The 19,197-nt window shown below is 36.8% G+C and overlaps 4 protein-coding genes across 9 annotated transcripts; 1 reads left to right on the top strand and 3 right to left on the bottom strand.

The window, feature by feature from the left end:
- Window positions 1-840: 840 nt before the first annotated feature.
- Window positions 841-2,437, bottom strand: arpp19b (cAMP-regulated phosphoprotein 19b). The gene is made up of 3 exons (XM_043228310.1): window positions 2,264-2,437; window positions 1,704-1,826; window positions 841-1,632 (listed from the first exon to the last, which is right to left on the bottom strand). The coding sequence occupies exons 1-3, from the start codon at window positions 2,300-2,302 to the stop codon at window positions 1,462-1,464; spliced, it is 333 nt and encodes a 110-aa protein (XP_043084245.1). The 5' UTR covers window positions 2,303-2,437; the 3' UTR covers window positions 841-1,461.
- A 1,036-nt stretch (window positions 2,438-3,473) lies between these two features.
- Window positions 3,474-4,796, bottom strand: bet1l (Bet1 golgi vesicular membrane trafficking protein-like). Its single transcript, XM_043228309.1, has 4 exons — window positions 4,564-4,796; window positions 4,250-4,335; window positions 4,113-4,169; window positions 3,474-4,030 (listed from the first exon to the last, which is right to left on the bottom strand). Exons 1-4 carry the CDS (start codon window positions 4,583-4,585, stop codon window positions 3,863-3,865), a joined length of 333 nt encoding a protein of 110 aa, XP_043084244.1. The 5' UTR covers window positions 4,586-4,796; the 3' UTR covers window positions 3,474-3,862.
- A 55-nt stretch (window positions 4,797-4,851) lies between these two features.
- On the top strand, window positions 4,852-9,599 carry kcnj11l (potassium inwardly rectifying channel subfamily J member 11, like). Its single transcript, XM_043228302.1, has 6 exons — window positions 4,852-5,002; window positions 5,649-5,839; window positions 5,929-6,165; window positions 6,255-6,524; window positions 7,180-7,387; window positions 7,500-9,599. The coding sequence occupies exons 2-6, from the start codon at window positions 5,681-5,683 to the stop codon at window positions 7,925-7,927; spliced, it is 1,302 nt and encodes a 433-aa protein (XP_043084237.1). The 5' UTR covers window positions 4,852-5,002; window positions 5,649-5,680; the 3' UTR covers window positions 7,928-9,599.
- Window positions 9,600-9,968: 369 nt separating this feature from the next.
- LOC122330930 (CD59 molecule (CD59 blood group)) lies at window positions 9,969-18,932 on the bottom strand. Of its 6 annotated transcripts, none has more exons than XM_043228308.1 (5): window positions 18,838-18,932; window positions 18,606-18,721; window positions 11,413-11,495; window positions 11,192-11,296; window positions 9,969-10,491 (listed from the first exon to the last, which is right to left on the bottom strand). In XM_043228308.1, exons 3-5 carry the CDS (start codon window positions 11,465-11,467, stop codon window positions 10,286-10,288), a joined length of 366 nt encoding a protein of 121 aa, XP_043084243.1. In that variant the 5' UTR covers window positions 11,468-11,495; window positions 18,606-18,721; window positions 18,838-18,932; the 3' UTR covers window positions 9,969-10,285. The 6 variants fall into 6 exon arrangements, with proteins under 6 accessions (XP_043084243.1, XP_043084240.1, XP_043084241.1 ...); XM_043228305.1 differs by having other exon boundaries at window positions 11,192-11,332; window positions 18,838-18,931; XM_043228306.1 differs by lacking the exons at window positions 18,606-18,721; window positions 18,838-18,932 and adding an exon at window positions 12,156-12,979.
- Between the last annotated feature and the right edge of the window lie 265 nt (window positions 18,933-19,197).

Here is a 19,197-nt window from a genome sequence, read left to right on the forward strand (position 1 = left end):
TACCCGACACAGAGCATTTTTTTCTTAGCACTTTTAAGATTGTTACACATTTATTTATTTTATCTATTTACTTCTGTTAACGTTGTACCAAATCCAGGTAGCTATTTATATATCGCCATCTTCTCTGCTGCTGCTGTTTTACAGCTGTTTGCTCTTCAAATGGAGTTGATGTGTCACAAAAACAGTAAAAAAAGAGAAAAAAGACGCCGTGGCATCGAAAGGCGTGGAAACAGTGCCGTCTCGTGGCAACTTTGAGTTACTGCACCCAGCCCGCGGTTTACTAGGGTAGAAAAACTATTGATATTAATTGCTTCAAATTTTTTGGTATATAGCATATTCTCTGCCTCCTACTTATCATAGTCACCTGGAAAACAAACTATAAATGCAGTGGAAAGAGCGCAATGAATTATGCATGTCTTTTTAAAAGTGAATCTGTTATTTGTAAATCTATTATCATCTCTGCACCCAGGAGCTATTTGCTCCTCTCTTTTGCTTTGGTAATAATACAGTTGCTTGGAAAAAAAAAAAAAAAAAAAAAAGTCAAACAAAATAAAAAGCCACAGTGGAAATGAATGGCCTAGAAAGAATGGGTTACTGCACTCCACCCAGATATACTAAAACAATGCATACTTCAAATATAAGCTGGTTATTTGTATTATATGTAACCTCAGTCGAGGAGCAACATGAACTACATAAAGGGAAGACTTTGATCATTTCAATTGAACTAAAGACATGTTAGACACAAAGAGCAAAATTATACCAAAAGGCACAACGCTAGTCTGCATTAAATTTGTCCAGTTAAAAAAGATTTTAGAAACAACTACTCAGTCACACGGCACATGTGCAAAACTAGTTTATTTACAAAACAAATGGCACAGTTGTGACGGTAAACGTTTGTACAGCTCAACACAAGCTAGAAAACCCAGCACCCGAGAGAAACGGACAGTGTTTAGGTCGCTTTCATCATAAACGAGGAGGAGGCAGATCTCAACAAACGAACTCTAAGAGCGCTTCGACTTTCTTCAGCTTAATCAGCTAACGTTTACGAGGCCTTTTGCTTTTTCCAAGAGGCACAGTTTCGGCAAAAGAGGCGGTTGCGATTATTTCAAGTTTATCTGAAGTCCATATTAATTATTCACGCGGGTCTTATGTCAAGACAAGCACATAACAAAAAATGATGAATGGAGAGAAAAAAAAAAAAAGAGTGTAAAACCCTAAAATAATGCTGATCTGACTTTATAGGCCAGATTACCACGTTTAAACCTTGGCATTAATATATCAGACTGTTGAATATCAGATCCAAGCGCGATGGTAGCAGCAATACATATCAAAACATTATATTGAGAGGTTTCTTCAGGCAGGAGACAGAGAGTAAGAAAAGACAGGAAACAGAAACAACACAATTAAGGCTAAGGGAACATAACGGAGTCAGCAGGAATGGCACAGACGTCCACGTTGGCATTAGACGGCGAGTTTGCTGGCCACCAGAGACTGTTTCCGCTGGGGCAGGTCCTGAGGGGTGGGAATATGGTCTCCGGTGATCTCGGTCTTCTCCTCCGCTGCCGTCGGGAGCTGCTTGTTCTTCATCTTGGCTTTGGCCATGTTATAGTCTCCAGAGTCAAAGTACTTTTGCTGCGAGGAATAACAACGTCCATTAACTGCAATTCATGAGCTCAGTTTTAACATTTGCTTTCATGACGTACCCCTTTTTGTAGTCTCTTTCGCAAAAGATCTGACCCTCCGGGCCTTGTCCCAAGATGGGGGTATCGGGCCTTCAGTTTGGCCTCCTCGGCTTTTTCTGGACTTACAACAGTGTCCTGCATCTCCTATTTTAAATGTGGGATGAAAACATTTCAAAACAAATTCCCCCCAAATAACGTCTAATTATTAAAGTTAAAACCGTAATGGCAGCTACATTGAACCAAAATATAATTTGACTTAATTCCCTCCTTAAAAAGTTACTATACGATCATATATCTTATTTTACACTTTATGACTAGCATTAATCTAAACGCGTTTCTCCACGGTTTTGTCTGTGAAAAGCTCTACAAAAAGTTTTGTAGAAAAAAAACGTTTTTAATAAAAACCTACAAAAATAACTTTTAAGCAGAGAGGTTGTTTTGTATGGTGTAGCAGCTATAACCCTGACAGGTGTACGTTTAGTTTCTTGTATTATTTTAACATAGGTTAAATAAATCAACACAATAGATTGTCAGACGCGAAACGGCCGCGTACTAAACTAAACGTGTTTGAATGAACGAACCTGCAGCTCCTCCGTGCTCGCCTCTACTTCGCCGGACATCGGGACAAGTTAAAGGCAACAAAAACAAAAGAAAAAAAAGACAAAAACGGGACACAGTTTTCTTCCCTCAGAGAGCCGTCAGGCGACGTCGTTAACTGACCGTCTGCTGCCGCTGTCTTGAAAATCCAAAATGCTCTTCCTCGAGAGAAACAGAGCGCGGCTCACACAGTCACTGTGAGCTGCACCGCCGCCTCGAGGACTGGAAGAGAACTGCGACACTGTTTTTATAAATATATTTAATTATTATAATAGTTAGATTAGATTAGATAAGATTAGATTCAACTTTATTTATATGCAGTTCAGGTCTAACCAGGAGTGCAATAAGCAGCAAGTGCAGGATATAGGCACAGATATAAATTACAAGTGCACATACAGGTAATATGTACAAGAGATAAATATGTATAACAGTTAGTGTATTATATATATATATATATATATATATATATATATATATATATATTATCTCTATATTTCTACGCAATATATGTAGAATTTTTAAATGAAAGATTTTATACAACCATAGGACATAGAAAATATTTTAAAACAACCTTAAAACCAAAAAGGTAAAAAAAGATTTTAAACTTTACGGCCCATATATAATAAATTGAGAAAGTACGATTTAGTAATTTAAATCAGTGTGATTTTTTTTTTTATACCGTTCCATCAGACCGCTTACATAAATGCAAGTAAATGCATTTAAAGTCTTGGTATTAGCTTTAAAGATTTTTGGGGGCAAAATACTTACAAATGTACAAATAAACACTTCTCAAAAACCGGATGAATTTAATATTATTTATATATTTTAAAAAAAATATGGAGTTGGTTTGTTTTAGGTAGTCATCTCAAAATATTACTAACAAAAGTGTCATTTTTACATTTACATAAAAAAGAATGAAAGATCAAAAGACACATAATCCATGACCAGAAAATTGAGATTTAACGATTAACTAAAATTATAGTCGTTTCTCTTTTTAGAAAAGTATGAAATATCAATCAGATGACAGGAAACTTTGCAGATTAGTGTAAATGTTTTCATTTTTTAACAAATAAATTGTACGTTACGACATGACCGCTTGCGAGGACCAGACATATCCAAAATTGTTTTATATGAACATCATGTAAACACATTGTTCATTCAGACTGGATAGAAAGGCAAAAATCACAACAGAACTTGAGATTTGCACTTAAATCATTTTAATGTACACAATTATCAAAAAATTGTTAGTTACATTTTCTTACATAATCTACAATGTTAAAAATATAAAGCATGGAAATTGAAAAAATATGCTTTTAATTAATTTGAAATAAAACACATATTGGTCCATGTTTCTTTCCATTATGAATAAAAATATATACTGAACAGACCATTGTTGAAAGTGTAAACAAAGGGTTTGCTTAAATAAGGTTAAATGTGATGAATCATCCTCAAATCACAATCGTTCCTCTTTTCTATTAATGCAAAGACATGAGCTGTACACTTCACTGTAATGTTTTCATGGGAGGATCCCAAATATTCTCATAGAACTGAGAAACTGTTCAAAAATATCAGCAAACGCCCCATTAATTCTGGAGCCGTGACACTAGATAATACAGCAGGAAGAAGACCACAACCAAACCGACGGACACGTAACACAAGATCTTTCGGTTGTCTCGGCCAGATCGAACCATTGTGGAAAACCTCTTCACGCTTCCAGTCAACAGGCCAGTAGCACTGAGGAAATTGGAGTCCTGGATAAACAAGGATGTTGAGCACATGAGGAGTTGCATCGATGAGTCAACAATGCAAATAAAAGACTTGCAAAAGACCAACCATGCCATCCAAGTAGGTGTTCTGTTCCTCAGCTTCTTTGTCAATGTCATACGCCAGCTGTGAATGAGACCAATAATATTTAAATGCTACAAAGTCATAATTTTTTTAAGCAAATTATACACAGAAGTCTGACTCACAGATTTGAGTCTAGAGACTTTACTGGCCAGATTATCTGCCATCAGCCTGTTTTCAGCATCCAGCATGTCATCCACAGCACCATGTCCTGTCAATTATACAAAAATCACAGTTATTAAGCTTTTCTGAGCAAACAATGATTTCATATCTGGCCACTTTCTTTTGCCAGTTTACTTGCAATAGAAACATTAACAATGAATGTTATTTTTCCGACCAAACAGGCATCATTATATTGAAATAGTATGCGCATATGCTAGTAATAGACGAAATGAAAATAAGACTTTATATTATAAGAAAGCTGCTACGTGTCACTTACCTCGATTCCACGGATCAGCCATCTTTAAAGAGCTAATCGGCTAACAACACCGAAAAACACTCTAAAACACGCCGAATAACAATAAAAAACGATTTGTTTCAACTTTACACGACCTCTTAAACAAAGCCTAACACAGAGACGTTCAGTGAAATTGTTGACAACTGTAAAACAGCGCACAATTGTCTCTATGCGAACCGCGAAACAGCGAAGCAGCGTAGAGCGCAGCGCAGCGCAGCGCAGCAGCAGTCGCTGGGCATTCTGGGATATGTTTGTCCGCCAGTCATTCATTTTTCTATCATAAGGACTCCGTCTGATTGCATAAGCTTCCTAGCCAGCCATCTGCTTGAGTTTGGTTTAAACATTTTGTTCTGTTATTGTTGTTTATTATTTTTTTAACGACGTTGATATGAAATAAAGAGCGCGTGTCACTGCTGTGCTGGTAAGCATCTTTATTTTAACCTTGATTTTGTGGCCATCATAACGACGAATCGCACAATGCGATAACGGACGGGTTATTACATTTGATGATATTTGCACGTATAACTGCGGGTGTGCGTTTTGTGCATTAAAATAAATATAAGAAACGTGCGGTTTGTGATATTTCAGCACTTGGGTTGAATGATCACATTCTGTCCGCTGAATCTTTTACGATCTTTATACATTGTCATTTAAATAAGGGTTTTAAAGTAGCAATATGTACCAAGCAAAAGAGGGACAAACTTTTTTAAAATTCCAGTAATGTCTCAATAAAACGTATGTAAATGCTGTAATTCAACATAAAATGTAACAATATATATATAATATATAATATCTATATATATATATCATTTTTTACGTTGTATTAGTTCTATTACATAAATAGCTGTAATGCTACTTAATGGAAATTTATATATGTAATTAAAATAGATTTACCTTATCATGTAAATATGTCTAAATATTGTTTGAGTTTTGAATCTTAAAAAACAATACATTTAAAATAAATTTAACTGTGACATTTATTTGTAATTTTTACAGAGAAAATCCCTTAGCGCTAATGTATTTTTAATTAATTTCATTTTTATATGCATTTCTGTGTTCTTTTGTAGTGTGGAGCACCAATCAGCCACAGATTGTCATAATGCTGGCTCGCAAAGGCCTTTTGCCTGATGGTTTCCTTCTGACGCGACTCGCTGAAGATGCCACACAACCCAGTCGCCTCCGGCCAAAGTCACAGAGGGCACGTTTCATCACCAAGAGTGGGTCGTGTAATGTTGCCCACAAGAATATACGAGAACAGGTGAACTCTGGTCCAAGCAAATGTTATTATGCATGTTATTAAGCAACAAATGCAATACATTTTACTGATTAGATTCCGTTGCTTTTCAGGGCCGGTTTCTTCAAGATGTTTTCACCACCATGGTGGACCTGAAATGGCAGCATTCCCTGCTCATCTTCACTTCGGCCTTCCTCTGCTCCTGGATGCTCTTTGCTATGGTGTGGTGGCTCTTAGCGTTCGCTCACGGCGATCTGGAACCTCGAGATCCCAATGAGCCCGGACCTGTGCCGTGTGTCACCTCCATTCACTCCTTCACCTCTGCCTTTCTGTTCTCCATTGAGGTGCAGGTAAGAAACAACCTGGATGAATCTGAATTCAATAATTGGAGACCAAATGGCTGAGCATTTTGAACCTGAACTGATTTCTGTAATATCAGGTGACTATTGGATTCGGAGGACGAATGGTGACGGAGGAATGTCCGCTGGCCATCATAGTCCTCATTATCCAGAACATTCTGGGCTTGATCATCAACGCCATCATGCTGGGCTGTGTATTTATGAAGACAGCTCAAGCCAACCGGAGAGCAGAAACTCTCATCTTTTCACGTAATGCAGTCATTGCACCAAGGAATGGCCGACCCACGTTCATGTTCCGTGTCGGGGATCTGAGGAAGAGCATGATCATCTCAGCCACCATACAGCTGCAGGTGACAAATATCTTCAACTCTCTGAAAAAAAGGCTCTTTATTAGCATCTATGGTTTCACGAAATGGACATTTAAAAGGTTAGTTCACCCTAAAATGAACATTTCTGTCATTAATTATGGACAAACCTGTAAGACCTTCGTTCATCTTCGAAACACAAATAATGGTATTTTTGATGACATCGGACTCTCCATAGACAGTAATAAAACTGAAATGATCCCAGATCCAGAAATTTCTTAAATACATTGCTATCAATGTAGGGTCAGATAGCTCTCTGATTTCATCTAATATTTCTTCGTTTGTGTTCTGAAGATGAATGAAGGTCTTACAGGTTTGGAACGACATAAGGGTGAGTAATTAATGATGGAAATTAAATTTTTAGGGGAACTAAACCTTTACCATCAATAAAACTATTCCATAAAAGGTGGAAGTGCAAGGTTCTTTACACTTTTAAAATATTCTTCAGAACTGATCACTAAATGGTTCTTTGGAATCTCTGTGAAAACCGCCTCCTTTGAAACCCTTATAAACAAAGGTTCTTTATTGGCATCTGTGGTTCCATGAAGAACTTTTGGAACCTTTATTTATAAGCATGTAGTTCTGTCCAGAATGTCTTGAGTTGAATAGTTCCACCCTAATCTTGATGTTTGTTCTTCAGGTGATTCGGCGTACAGTGACTGCAGAGGGTGAGGTGATTCCTGTCTGTCAGCTTGACATCCAGGTGGAAAACCCTCTCAGAAGCAACGGCATATTCCTTGTCTCTCCACTTATAATCAGTCACACCATTGATAGAGGAAGTCCATTGTACGAGGTCTCAGCACAGTCTCTGGCTACAGAAGATATCGAGATAATTGTCATTTTGGAAGGTGAATAGAGTACATTCTCTTTAATATAATAATTTTAATAGAACAAATAGTCATTTGCAGCTTGTATAGCTCACTAGTTTTTGAAACAGAGCCAATGTTTCTTTTCTACCAGGTGTTGTAGAGACCACTGGCATCACAATGCAGGCCCGAACATCCTACACACCAGAGGAGATCTTGTGGGGTCGGCGTTTCGTTTCTATTATGACGGAAGAGGATGGACGCTACTCTGTCGATTACTCCAAATTTGGAAATACTGTTCCTGTCCGGATGCCAGCTCTCAGTGCTAAGGAGCTGGACCAGACCAGAGGTGTGCAAGACAGTGGACCCCATGAGGGTAAACCTCAAGGCTGGGGGCTGGTGAGGGCGGGACGAGGGGGTTACAGGAGGGGTGGCGGCAGGGCCTGCGATGACACAGCAGCCAAACCTTGGTACGTGCCAGCGGAAAAAGAGGAGGAGAAGAAGGGTCACAAGAAAACGGTGAAACTTGAGGAAATAGGCAGAGAGATCGAAGAAGAAACAGTGGAGGACATGAGTGATTAGAACAAAAACATTTATTAGATTTTTTCAGATATGGAAGTAGAAATAACATAGCAGTTACTGGCAACTAGTTCACTGAAAGAAGTAGTTTAGCAAAAAATCTACATTTTGTTATTATTTTTTCACCCCCATGTCATTCCAATATTGTAAGACTTGTATATCTTCTCAAGACTTGGATTAAACCACTAAATCCATACATGTATTTGTTTTACAGCATCTTTTGAACCTTTTTTGATCTTTTACATTTTCATTACCTGGACTTTCAGGGAATGGACAGAAATATTTTAAATATTTTATCATTTGTGTATCAATAGTCTTTTGGGTTTGGAACAACATGTGGGTGAGGAAATAATGACAGATTTAAATTTTTAATAGTCAAGAATGTTATAAATTATAGTCTCAAATAGGTTTTATACTACCCATGTTTCGTAAATTGTCAAAACATGGACAACTGCGGCATTGTTTACGATTACCTCTAAGAATTTCTTCTAGATTTTGTCCTTTTCTTCCAGCAATATAATACATTTGAGGATTGTGGTAATGTGGTATCTTGGCAGTACTGGTCAAGATATGGACCATTAAGGTAGATGCCATAATTTGTTCAGTGAGAATTAATAGCAGGCTGTGGGGTAGAAGTTTAGTCAATAAACACTCTACTTTCAAGGTGTGAAATTAAATATGACCAAAAACCTTAACACTGCACAAACTATTGAACAGAATGTGTTTTTATCTGCCACAGCTTTGTTTATATTCACATAAATTAAATATGGCATATACCTCAGTTAAATTGTATTACTGCCGCTGATAAAGCAAACATGTGGCAGCTGTATGTTTGTATGTTGGGTTTTGATACCATATTCCTTTTAAAACATTCCAGTTCTTTGCCTTTTTGTGTTCTCATCTTGTTTTATGAGATGCATTGTGTTTACGTGACTGACAGGGATAGTTTTGATTTTTAGATTGTTCCAAACCTGTATAACCAAGAATGTTATAAACCAAAAATGTTTCATTCTATTTGAGGTTTATGGAATTTGACTTCTAGGGATTTCAGTGGGTTTAGTTACCAACATTCTTTAAAGTATAAAAGATATTTGGTAACTAAACTGTTTCAATTCTATTGACTACCGTTGTATAGATCAAAAATACAATGGCAACCAATCACTGGGTATCATTTACTCACTCTCACGTCATTCCAAACCTGTATATCTTATGTGGAACACACAAATAGATATTTTGAAGATGTTGTTAAGCAAACAGTATTGGTTCTCATTGACTCATATTGTAGTTTTGTATTCATACGATGGAAGTCAATAGAAGTCGAAACCATTTTGTTACAAACATTCTTTAAAATACATTCAGAAAGTCATACAAGTTTAGAATGACATGATAGTGGGTAATTAAAATTTTGGGTGGACTATCCCTTTAATGTGGCTATCCCAGATGTTTAGTTTGTAAGTGTTGACATATTGTGTTTACCTTGTGTGGGCTTGTGCAATTATGTGTTGTGAACTAAAGGACCTGAACTCCTAAAACACATTAGTTTATGTCTGTCCTATTTAAATGTGACCATTAGAGAATACATTCCATGTTGATTTAACTGTTTACATATCAGTGGGTTAATTTATTTAGTGTATTTCTCATATTTAATAAAGAATATGACATTTTATATATCTGACTGAAGGAATTCCTGAAATTTTCTTTACTTTTTTTCGAAACGGCATGTTATGTCACAGGATTAGGGGTCAACAGCTGGGCAGACTTTACTTTTAGAGACTTTGTAGCGAGTGAAGCTGTTCCATCTGCGTTCAGATGGTGGAGATTTTAAAATCGGCTGTTTCAAATGCACTCACTAAATATAAATTCCTCTTTTTAGTCATTTTAGTGTTATATCGATATTAGGCGCTGCATTTGCATGGCTAGTCGAAGTGGAACTGTCCGCGGTGCTGAATGAACACTCGAATCAGTACAGGTGGTTTGAAATCGGTCATTCAAGATGCTAAAGGGTGAGGCAACCTCAAAAAAAAAGACATTTCAAATGCATAAATTCATTCATAAAATCAAGGTTTATTTTGAATTAGTTATTTTACTAACGTAAAAGGTACCACATACAAAGGTAATTTACGAAAAGATCAAAAATTCCTTTCCTGCAGTCTTTTTAAATATCAGCCAAAATAAAATTCATTCATATAAAAACATCAGAAAACAGTGTTAGTACAATAAAAACTGTTTAAAGCAAACAGAGCTTTTTGATATACAAGCGGTTAGTTAAAACCAAATGATTACAAATAATAGTGCATTGTAAATATAAAGATATCCATAAACGGTATGGCAGGAAATAGCTTTTGAGAACACTAGTGAGAATCATGCAGTGATGGAGCAGGACCAGAGACCGGTGAGCACTGCCAGCAGAGATAAGATCCACGTGCTTGTAGCAGTCGCCGGTCCGCTGTTACACAGGTCAGTGTTGCAGCACCTGTAAGTATATTCTGATATTGCCGGAAACTGCTGGGACAGACGAGAGTTATCACAGTCAGTGTAACGAATGCACCGACGAATGGTCTTCCCACCTACGAAATGAGAACTGTTAGTTAGAGAACAGAATAGAATGTTTTTTTGTTAAAATTAGGTCACTTAAAAGTATAAATGCGATTGGATAAAAAAAAACTAAAGATAAAGCAAATGGTATTATATTAATGTTATTTTAAAATAAGCATTTTTTTTTGAGTATTTCAAACTAAATTAGAAATCAAACATTTATACTATAGTAATTAAATACGATATACTATAGTATAAAAATTTTAATGTACTAGTTTTAGCATGAACAATTAATTTGTAGATCCACTAAAAATCACATCAACAATAAATCTTTTCTTACTTTTAAATAACTGTCTTTAAGAGAGTAATTTGGTCTTTTTTATCTGAAGATGGATGTTTAAATACAAAACAAAAATAGTAATTTTTTTAGACATTCATTAGCAAAGTACAGTTGTGTAGGTTAACGAGTTTAGTTTTACACAACACTACTCATTGGTTAGTAGTTATTTCAAAAGTGGTTGAGAAAATTAATTCTTATAAAACAGGTGTTACTTTTTGCAGATGTTTGATATTATACTATACTGTAAAAAGTGAACAATATTGGTGTTTTAAAATGTATACATAAACCAAACACTAAACCATTAAAATAAATAAAAATGTAAAGGCCAAAAGCTTTTCGTCTCCATCTCAGGAGGGTCTGTACCACTGCATGCTAAAACGTCACCCACAAACCTTTCTCATGAAGATATAAGCATGCATCCTCATAAGAACAAACTTGCTGCACCGCACATCGTCCCCCGCTGTAATCCTCACACTTATAGCATTGAAGAGACGAGCCTGCAGAGGAGAATCGGATTCCATAATGCTTATTGCCTGTTTCAAATAAAAAGCACTGAGGTCATGACCAAAGCCACACAAAACTAAGTCAACAATAATTATGTGCATTAACTTACCTAAGCTAAGAGTCACACAACAGACCAATAGAAAAAGTCCAAGAGAGCACTTCATTATGAGAAAACCTTCCTGACCTAAGAGACTGATAATGAACAACAGTAAACTAAAATAAAAAAACAAAATCACAATTATCGATGATTTCTGAAGGATCCAGCGGCACTGAAAACTCACAGGAGAAAAATACACTTGACAACATATTCTCTTAGAAAACGGTTTTAAATTGTGAAAAGTTGCAATACTGTTTAACAATGTTAATGTTTTACTGTATTTTTGAGCACAAACACAGCCTTGGTGAGCAGAAAAACTGAAAATCACAATATTTGCAAATGTACTGTATATATGAAGAGTTAATTTGCAAAAACATAACTGTTTTAAACCATTTTCAAAAATACTTTTTTTATTGTGCATTCCTATTAATCTCAGTCAAACAACACTTGGGTTGTTCTGATTAGATAAAAAAATAAAGATACAGCTGAAGCAACAAAAACAGTGTAACAAAAAAAAAAAAAAAAAAAACATTATAATGCCAACAATGCATGTATTATATGCTCTCTTCATAGAAATACTCTTCACATACATAAAAAGTATAAATGATGTTTATACTGAATATATAAAAATTAACTAAAGTAACGCATGAAATAAAACTAACCGTAATGGCACAAATGTTTATATATCTTGTGCAATACGCATATGACAGTTGTAGGAAAATAACAGCGTCAGAATAATACTACGCATCACTTACCCTGATCGAAATATTAAGGCTTAGTCCAAGCTTGTGCTTTTCAACAGTCCAAAAGCATTCCTCGTGCCACCTCTTCCCTGCTCGAGCTCTCGCCCAACCTCACCCTTGCCCTACATGAATGATGTCATTGATGGAGTTTCTCCTAGATGCCAATACAGATTAAACGGATCCCGAAAAACGAGATGTTTAACGTTCTTTATTATTAATGTCCACTTCATATTGCAGCTCTTGCAAATGCATGACTATTAGGTACGGTAGGTAAATAACTAAGTATAGAAACTGTAAAACTCTGCAGTACAAACTGTACTGATTATGATAAATTAAACAGCAGCTCTTTTTGTACAAGTAAAAAGGCTAGAAGCGAATGACACCAGAAATCTTGCACATTTCAGTTAAAAGTGGATGCAAGTTGCTTGTAAGTGAATAAAACATTTTGTTACTTGAAAAATAAGAAACAAATTCAGTTTAAAACGCAGTTACGCTGTGGTTTTCCTGCTAAAAATAGCATTGGATTCTGCACCTCAAAACAATTGCATTTCACTATATTATCATCATCTTGTACAGCCAGAATAGGGTTATATTAACCAAAAACAGAGCACACTCACAATTTCCCTTTACAAAAACCTTATACATAACCTCCAAACAAAAGATCTCGACTCTGTTCACAGAACTTTAGTTCAATCTAATTGTGTCTCTATCCGTGCAGCATTACGACTGACCACGAGAATTAAACCCCAATCCTTTCTGCTACGTTTCCCAACGCTGCAGCTGGTGTTGACAATAAGGCCTGTGTCACATTTCCCAGAGCCTTTCTGCAGTCATGGAAGCACTCAATTCAAATGTCATCTCAATGCCGCCCTTATTTCAGACCGAATCTGAAAAGGCGCAAACTACAACTGTGAATCTGTACGCGATGATAGCAGAACAATCGGAGTGAAGCAAATGCATTTGCTGGTATTTAACACACAGTGAAGTGGTGTTGTTTTGTGTGGCAGCCCACACAAGTACTCATGTTGTTGCTTTTCTGCTAGGTTAGCAAAGGGAGAAGAAAATCATCCATCACATGTCAGACTGCTAATATCCAGGAGAAGGCGTGATGATTGGCTTTTTCCACAGTGCCGGAATGGGACTGTGTTTAAACGACCAAATCTAGGCACAGATGAACAATGAAGCTGTGGTGAGACAAACAACAAAGAGCACTTGATCTTTGTTTGGGCTGTAGCATTCAGTGCAGCGTAAAAAAAAAAATCACTATGGTTTATATTTAAGTTTACAGATCATGCGTTTTTATTCTGTGAAGTTAATTACTCAAATTTAAATATCATAAATAAGCAAACGCAAGATGTTTTTTTTTTTTTTTTTTTTTTTTACCTGAACCTTCTCTAGAAAAGGTCACACGATTAAAGGAATGCTTCACCCAAAAATTAGTATTTGATGAAAATTTACTCCATTCAAGATGCTGATGAGTTTGTTTCTTCATTGGACCTGATTTAAAGAAGTGCAGTACATCAACCGCTGATAAAAACACCACTATAATACACACGTAATCTACACAGCTTTAACTATTAAACTTCAAACCGTTGTTTTGTAAGTATTTACAATAAAATAATGACATCATATTAATTTCACACAGCGTAAAAGCGGGTGCAAAAATACTAACAATTTATAGACATATAAAACAGACAAATATTAATAAACTAAAAACCTCATTGGCTGCATGCTATGAAAAAAGAGAAACAGTCTTTCAAATCTTTTTGGTAATCGTTGGTAAACTTTTTGACGAGAGCAAACTTTTAGCGGAGCATATATATATATATATATATATATATATATATATATATATATATATATATATATATATATATATATATATATATATATGCTTGCCTCTAGCTAGTGGAAGGAAAAATCTCGCACCTGCGTGAGCATTTGCGCTAGGAACGAGATGTCAAAATAAAAGTCTCAACATACAATACACAAAATAGAACATAAAAAGTACACATAATGAGAAAAGAATTCTAAATTATGAAAGTGACCAAATATAATTACATAAATTAAATAACAAAAATTACAGCGGTTAGACTCCCACCAAATCACACAAACCTTAATGTGGGATTTCTTCTAATATAATATTTAGTACTGATTAATCACTTAGGTGTGCATGGTAAACAAACATTGTAACCCTTAATCTGCTTCAAGCAGAGTAACAACCCTTTGCAAGGAATACTGTTTTTAAGCCATGGGTTTCCCCCTTTTGTCAAATGTAGTCTCACTAGCTAGCAACTTCACCTTTCTTACTCTATCATCTGACCCTGGGTAAACTTCTGTCATTTTTCGCTTCCATTTGTTACATGGTGGCATGTTATCTTGTAAAAGAACAATATCATCGACTTTCAAGTTTCTTCCGTTCTTGTGCCACTTTTGTCTTGGTTGCAAGTTCAAAAGATATTCTTTCTTCCATCGAGTCCAGAATTCATTTGCCAGATATTGTATTCTGCGCCACCTCTTACGGAGATAAAGATCTTCTCTTGTAAATTGTCAAGGTGGGGGTAGAATGATTGTGGACTTCATCGTCCGAATGTGGTTAGGGGTTAAAGGTTCAAGTCCAGATGGGTCATTCAAATGTTCAGTAGTAAGTGGTCTGTTAATGATGGCCATAAGCTCATATAGGAACGTTCTTAAAGCAGCGTTGTTAAGCCTTTGTGCTAATTGATCAGGAAAAGCAGTAAGAACTAGGGATGCACCGATACCACTTTTTTGGAAAACGAGTACGAGTACTTGCATTTCAGTACTCGCCGATACCGATACCGAGTACTTAATAAAAACATGATTTAAATTTACAGGTAACAGCTTTAGTCATATAATTTAACAAAAAAAAAACAAGGGACTAGTTTGAAATTAAGAACATTTATTTAAAATGAAAAGCATGTTGTATGCAACATATTACAGAATAAATAATTGTCAAAATGTAAACAGTGACAGTGCAACTCAAGTATTTTTTTCAGTTTGTTGTAAACTCTGCCGCTTTGGACAACACAAGGGGCATTAATAAACATCTTTGCTATTTAGTGCACAATATTTGAATAAACTAACAACATCCACCAACATAGAACTGTGGCAGTCAGTGCAACTGAGGTAGGAATTAATATATGTACATGTACAACATGTACTGATGTTTTAGGTATACCCCATGTCTGGAGCATTTCCTCAAACACATGCGCTATAGCCTGGCTGGTGTGCGAGTAATATGGCTCGTTGCGGCGTGAAACTCTCGTCTATCCACTGGGAGGTTAGGCTAATTAGCGACACGGGGCTAACACTGCTTGTCCAAATATCCGTGGTGAAACTAAACGCAGAGGAGGTTTGCAGTAGGCTGTGGATATGTTTTTTTCACGGAGTCGTGTAGTTTAGGCAGCTCCGTGTCAGTCATGTAGCGGCGGCTCCACAACATGAAGGAGACGCAGGAATCCCACATTTTCTACCTCCGAGAGTGCAATGTACTCGATAATTGTTAAATGCGCTACCTTTTGAGCCTCCTCTGGACAATTTCGCTGAGCACAATTTGCAGTCCGCCTTTGTTTTGTCGCCTTCATTTACTTTGAAATAGTTCCACACGGCTGACATGTTTCGCCTCGCCTTCTACCCGCTCTGAGCTGCAGCCGGGGTCTGGGGGCGGGGCCTGTGATTAACCTACACGCCGCTCAAACATAGACAATTCTCAGACTGTGGTATCGGTCCCCGGTATCGGGGGACTTTTAACGAGTACGAGTACTTTAGAAAATGTGGTATCGAGGCCGATACCAGATACCGGTATCGGTGCATCCCTAGTAAGAACACTTCTTACGGTTCTCATTTGCCTCTCCCAGATGCCTCCCATATGACTTGCTGCTGCAGGGTTCATAAGAAATTCACATCCTAGAGCTCTTTACTCTTTCTTGATCCATTCCTTTGATGTGTTCAGCAAATTACCTCCTTTCTCCAACAAAATTACTTCCTTGGTCACACCTCAACTGAGGAACACTGCCTCTGATTGCAATAATAAATTGCTAATGACAATTGATAAATGCATCAGTTGTCATGTCATCAACCATTTTTGTGTGTATGGCTCGTTAACAGAGACACGCAAGTAAAAGCCCATACCTCTTTAGATCTTTCCTGCCTTCTTTGATATATATGGGACCAAAGCAGTCAACACCTGCATAAGTGAATGGAGAAGTTGTTTCCATCCAATCTTGTGGCAAGGCACTCATCTTTTGTTCCTCTGTAGGTCGTCTATACTTTCTGCATTTGATACATTTAAAGATGTTTGATGAGACCACTCCACTACATCCCAAGATCCACCATCCATTAGCTCGTAGTTCGTTCATTGTCATGCCACGTCCTTGATGATGAACTCTTTCGTGAAAATGCTTAATGAGTAAAGATGATATGTGGCTGTTCTTGAGAAGTATTGTTGGTTGCTTCACATGTGGATGTAATGACTTAAACGTCCTCCGACTCTTAGAATACCTTCTTCATCCAAGTGAGGATTTAACTTGTACAGCCTACCTTTGTTGGTCTTGACAACTTTCTTTAGCATCAAGCTCTTTATCTCATCTGAGAATGCTTCCTATTGATTCAGCTTGATGATAACTTCTGCTTCTTTTCTTTATTCTAGGCTTCTAGGCTTGAGTTCTTTGCTTCATACCTTGAAATTCCTTGATTTGTTGTCTTAGTCTAGCAACTGCCTTTATCATCCTTGTCCAGTCAGAGAATTTCCTTAGGCAATCCAACAATGATCTGCTCTCCTTTGCCTTGGTGTTTGCCTTGGCTCATCATCTTTAATTTCTCCCACCTTACATTTTCGTTCGGGCAGTTCTTTTTGCCAAAGAAATGTTGGTACTGTGAACCAATTTGAGGTCTTCATTTGCTCTGCAGTTAAACCTTGAGAGGCATGATCTGCTGGATTGTCCTCAGATGCAACAAACCCATTGCTCAGGTTTTGTACTAAACCTGAATCTCTGTATACTTTTTGGCTACGAACACTAGAAACCGTCTAGCGTCATTGTTTGTGTAGCCAAGAACAATTGTAGAATCTGTCCAGATGAACTTTGGTATTTCTAGTTGATCTCGAAGCACGTTGCTGGTTTGAGCAGCAACAACTGTGGCTGAGAGCTCTAGCCTCGGTATAGTTGTAACTTTGGTTGGTGAAACTTTTGACTTTCCAATTACCAAACAGCAATGAACTTTGTTCGATTTGTTAAATGCACACAGGTAAGTACATTCACCATATCCAGAGACACTTGCATCTGCAAAATGAGGGAGCTCATACTTCTTGGCCTTGCCGAAATCTGAAGGCAATAAGCTTCCCTCGATTTCCATTTCAGCTAGAGTTAGGAACTCTTTAATCCAAGACTCCCATTGAACTTGTGTTGAAGAGGGAGCCTGCTTCAGGCCAATCATCTTCTGGATACCTTAAACTCAAGTTTACTTGAGGCTCTAGACACAACAAAGTTAGAAATCTCTACACACAGATCAACTTTCCGACGTGTCCTGATCTGGAATTGTGATTTTGTGCGGATCATCAAAAACACACTGGACATCTGAGGAAAGACTTCTCCAATAATATCATTAAGCAAGTCATCACTTAAAGTCTCTGCTGATTGTGATAATGACCGCTTAGAGGATTTAACATGTGTTCTCCATTTGCCGTAAATGTAGTTAAACCTCTGCTGAAGTGACTTGATTTTTGTAGCTTGCATTTCTATACCTTTCTCTGTTAGAGTTCTAGTTCTTTTACTCTGCCTTGACTGCTATGCCTCCCCATGTTGCATTTCAGTGCTATCCACTAGGCTTCCTTCTGGTTGGTCTTGGGAGCTTGCATTATTCCCAACACTGTCACTTGCCTGAACAGTGTTCTTACTTGACTCTGCCATTTTGAATCACTACTTTAAACAAGCGCAATTCTGATAATGAAAAATATGAATGGATAATAAACCTAAACTCACTTTGATGGTAATTTAAATATCTTAAAGCATTAGCAAAGTGACAGTATTTCAAAGGGGGTAAAATGTGCAAATCAGCTTATTTCAACTTGAAAAAGACCCTCCAAAATAAAATACACCCAATATGTACACCACTTCAAAAATACTTATCAATTAGTAAATACCGTTTTCTTAATATTTACAAAAGACACTTTAAATAAAAAAATGAAACGTGGATATCTAGAACAACCTTCAATTAAATCAAGTGTAGTCAAAATATTCACGACATACACATTGACTTTCATTTTTTCAACCAAACATTGAAAATTGAAAATCCTCTTCTTAAAGCACCTTTAAATTTTCACGTATTTTATGACTCTTCTTTTAACCGTATATCGCTTCTTATATATCTTTATATGTATGTGTAGTGCGTGGTTTTCAGCTCATCTGTTAATCCTTCGACGCGAACAAGCCGTGACAAACCCACCGATCCTATAATCTTGCTGCGTCTTCCACTCGTGTCGTAGAGCAGAACTTCCTCCAGCACACGCACAGACAGAAGCGGTTTATTTGAAGGCTTTTCTCCCAAATCCACCGTGAAAACTAAACAAGTATTTACAAAAAAATAAAGACATCATATTAGTTTCACACAACGGAAAAGCGAGTGCAACAAACATACTAACAAATATTAATAAACTAAACAAACAAAAACCAAATACCTCGTTGGTCGCATGCTATGAGAAAGAGAAACAGTCTTGAAATCTTCTTGGTAATTGTTCAAGACCTTTTGACGAGAGCAAACGTTTAACGAAGTATACAAATACATACGCTTGCCTCTAGCTAGTGGAAGGAAAAATCTCGCACCTGCGTGAGCATTTGCGCTAGAAACGAGATGTCAAAATAAAAGTCTCACAACACGCAATACACAAAATAGAACATAAAAGTACACATAATGAACAAAGAATTCTAAATTATGAAAGTGACCAAATATAATTACATAAATTATACAAACAACAAAAATGACAGCAGTTACACAAATCCATAATACAGCCTAAAAGTCATCTATCTGAAGAATGCAT

The sequence above is a fragment of the Puntigrus tetrazona genome, chromosome 25 (genome assembly GCF_018831695.1).
Source record: "Puntigrus tetrazona isolate hp1 chromosome 25, ASM1883169v1, whole genome shotgun sequence".
In the NCBI taxonomy this organism is placed as follows: Eukaryota; Metazoa; Chordata; class Actinopteri; order Cypriniformes; family Cyprinidae; genus Puntigrus; species Puntigrus tetrazona.

What these genes read in the sequence shown, in the direction of transcription:
- arpp19b (XM_043228310.1), bottom strand. Translation starts at nt 2,302, where the DNA reads ATGTCCGGCGAAGTAGAGGCGAGCACGGAGGAGCTGCAG. An exon ending in CGAGCACGGAGGAGCTGCAG is followed by an intron (nt 1,827 to 2,263) that starts GTTCGTTCATTC and finishes CATTTAAAATAG; the next exon opens with GAGATGCAGGACACTGTTGT. An exon ending in GAAAGAGACTACAAAAAGGG is followed by an intron (nt 1,633 to 1,703) that starts GTACGTCATGAA and finishes TATTCCTCGCAG; the next exon opens with CAAAAGTACTTTGACTCTGG.
- bet1l (XM_043228309.1), bottom strand. Translation starts at nt 4,585, where the DNA reads ATGGCTGATCCGTGGAATCGAG. An exon ending in GGCTGATCCGTGGAATCGAG is followed by an intron (nt 4,336 to 4,563) that starts GTAAGTGACACG and finishes TATAATTGACAG; the next exon opens with GACATGGTGCTGTGGATGAC. An exon ending in ACACCTACTTGGATGGCATG is followed by an intron (nt 4,031 to 4,112) that starts GTTGGTCTTTTG and finishes TTGTTTATCCAG; the next exon opens with GACTCCAATTTCCTCAGTGC.
- kcnj11l (XM_043228302.1), top strand. Translation starts at nt 5,681, where the DNA reads ATGCTGGCTCGCAAAGGCCTTTTGCCTGATGGTTTCCTTCTGACGCGA. An exon ending in CAGCCACCATACAGCTGCAG is followed by an intron (nt 6,525 to 7,179) that starts GTGACAAATATC and finishes TTTGTTCTTCAG; the next exon opens with GTGATTCGGCGTACAGTGAC. An exon ending in GATAATTGTCATTTTGGAAG is followed by an intron (nt 7,388 to 7,499) that starts GTGAATAGAGTA and finishes CTTTTCTACCAG; the next exon opens with GTGTTGTAGAGACCACTGGC.
- LOC122330930 (XM_043228305.1), bottom strand. Translation starts at nt 11,467, where the DNA reads ATGAAGTGCTCTCTTGGACTTTTTCTATTGGTCTGTTGTGTGACTCTT. An exon ending in TTGTGTGACTCTTAGCTTAG is followed by an intron (nt 11,333 to 11,412) that starts GTAAGTTAATGC and finishes TATTTGAAACAG; the next exon opens with GCAATAAGCATTATGGAATC. An exon ending in CTTATATCTTCATGAGAAAG is followed by an intron (nt 10,492 to 11,191) that starts GTTTGTGGGTGA and finishes CTCATTTCGTAG; the next exon opens with GTGGGAAGACCATTCGTCGG.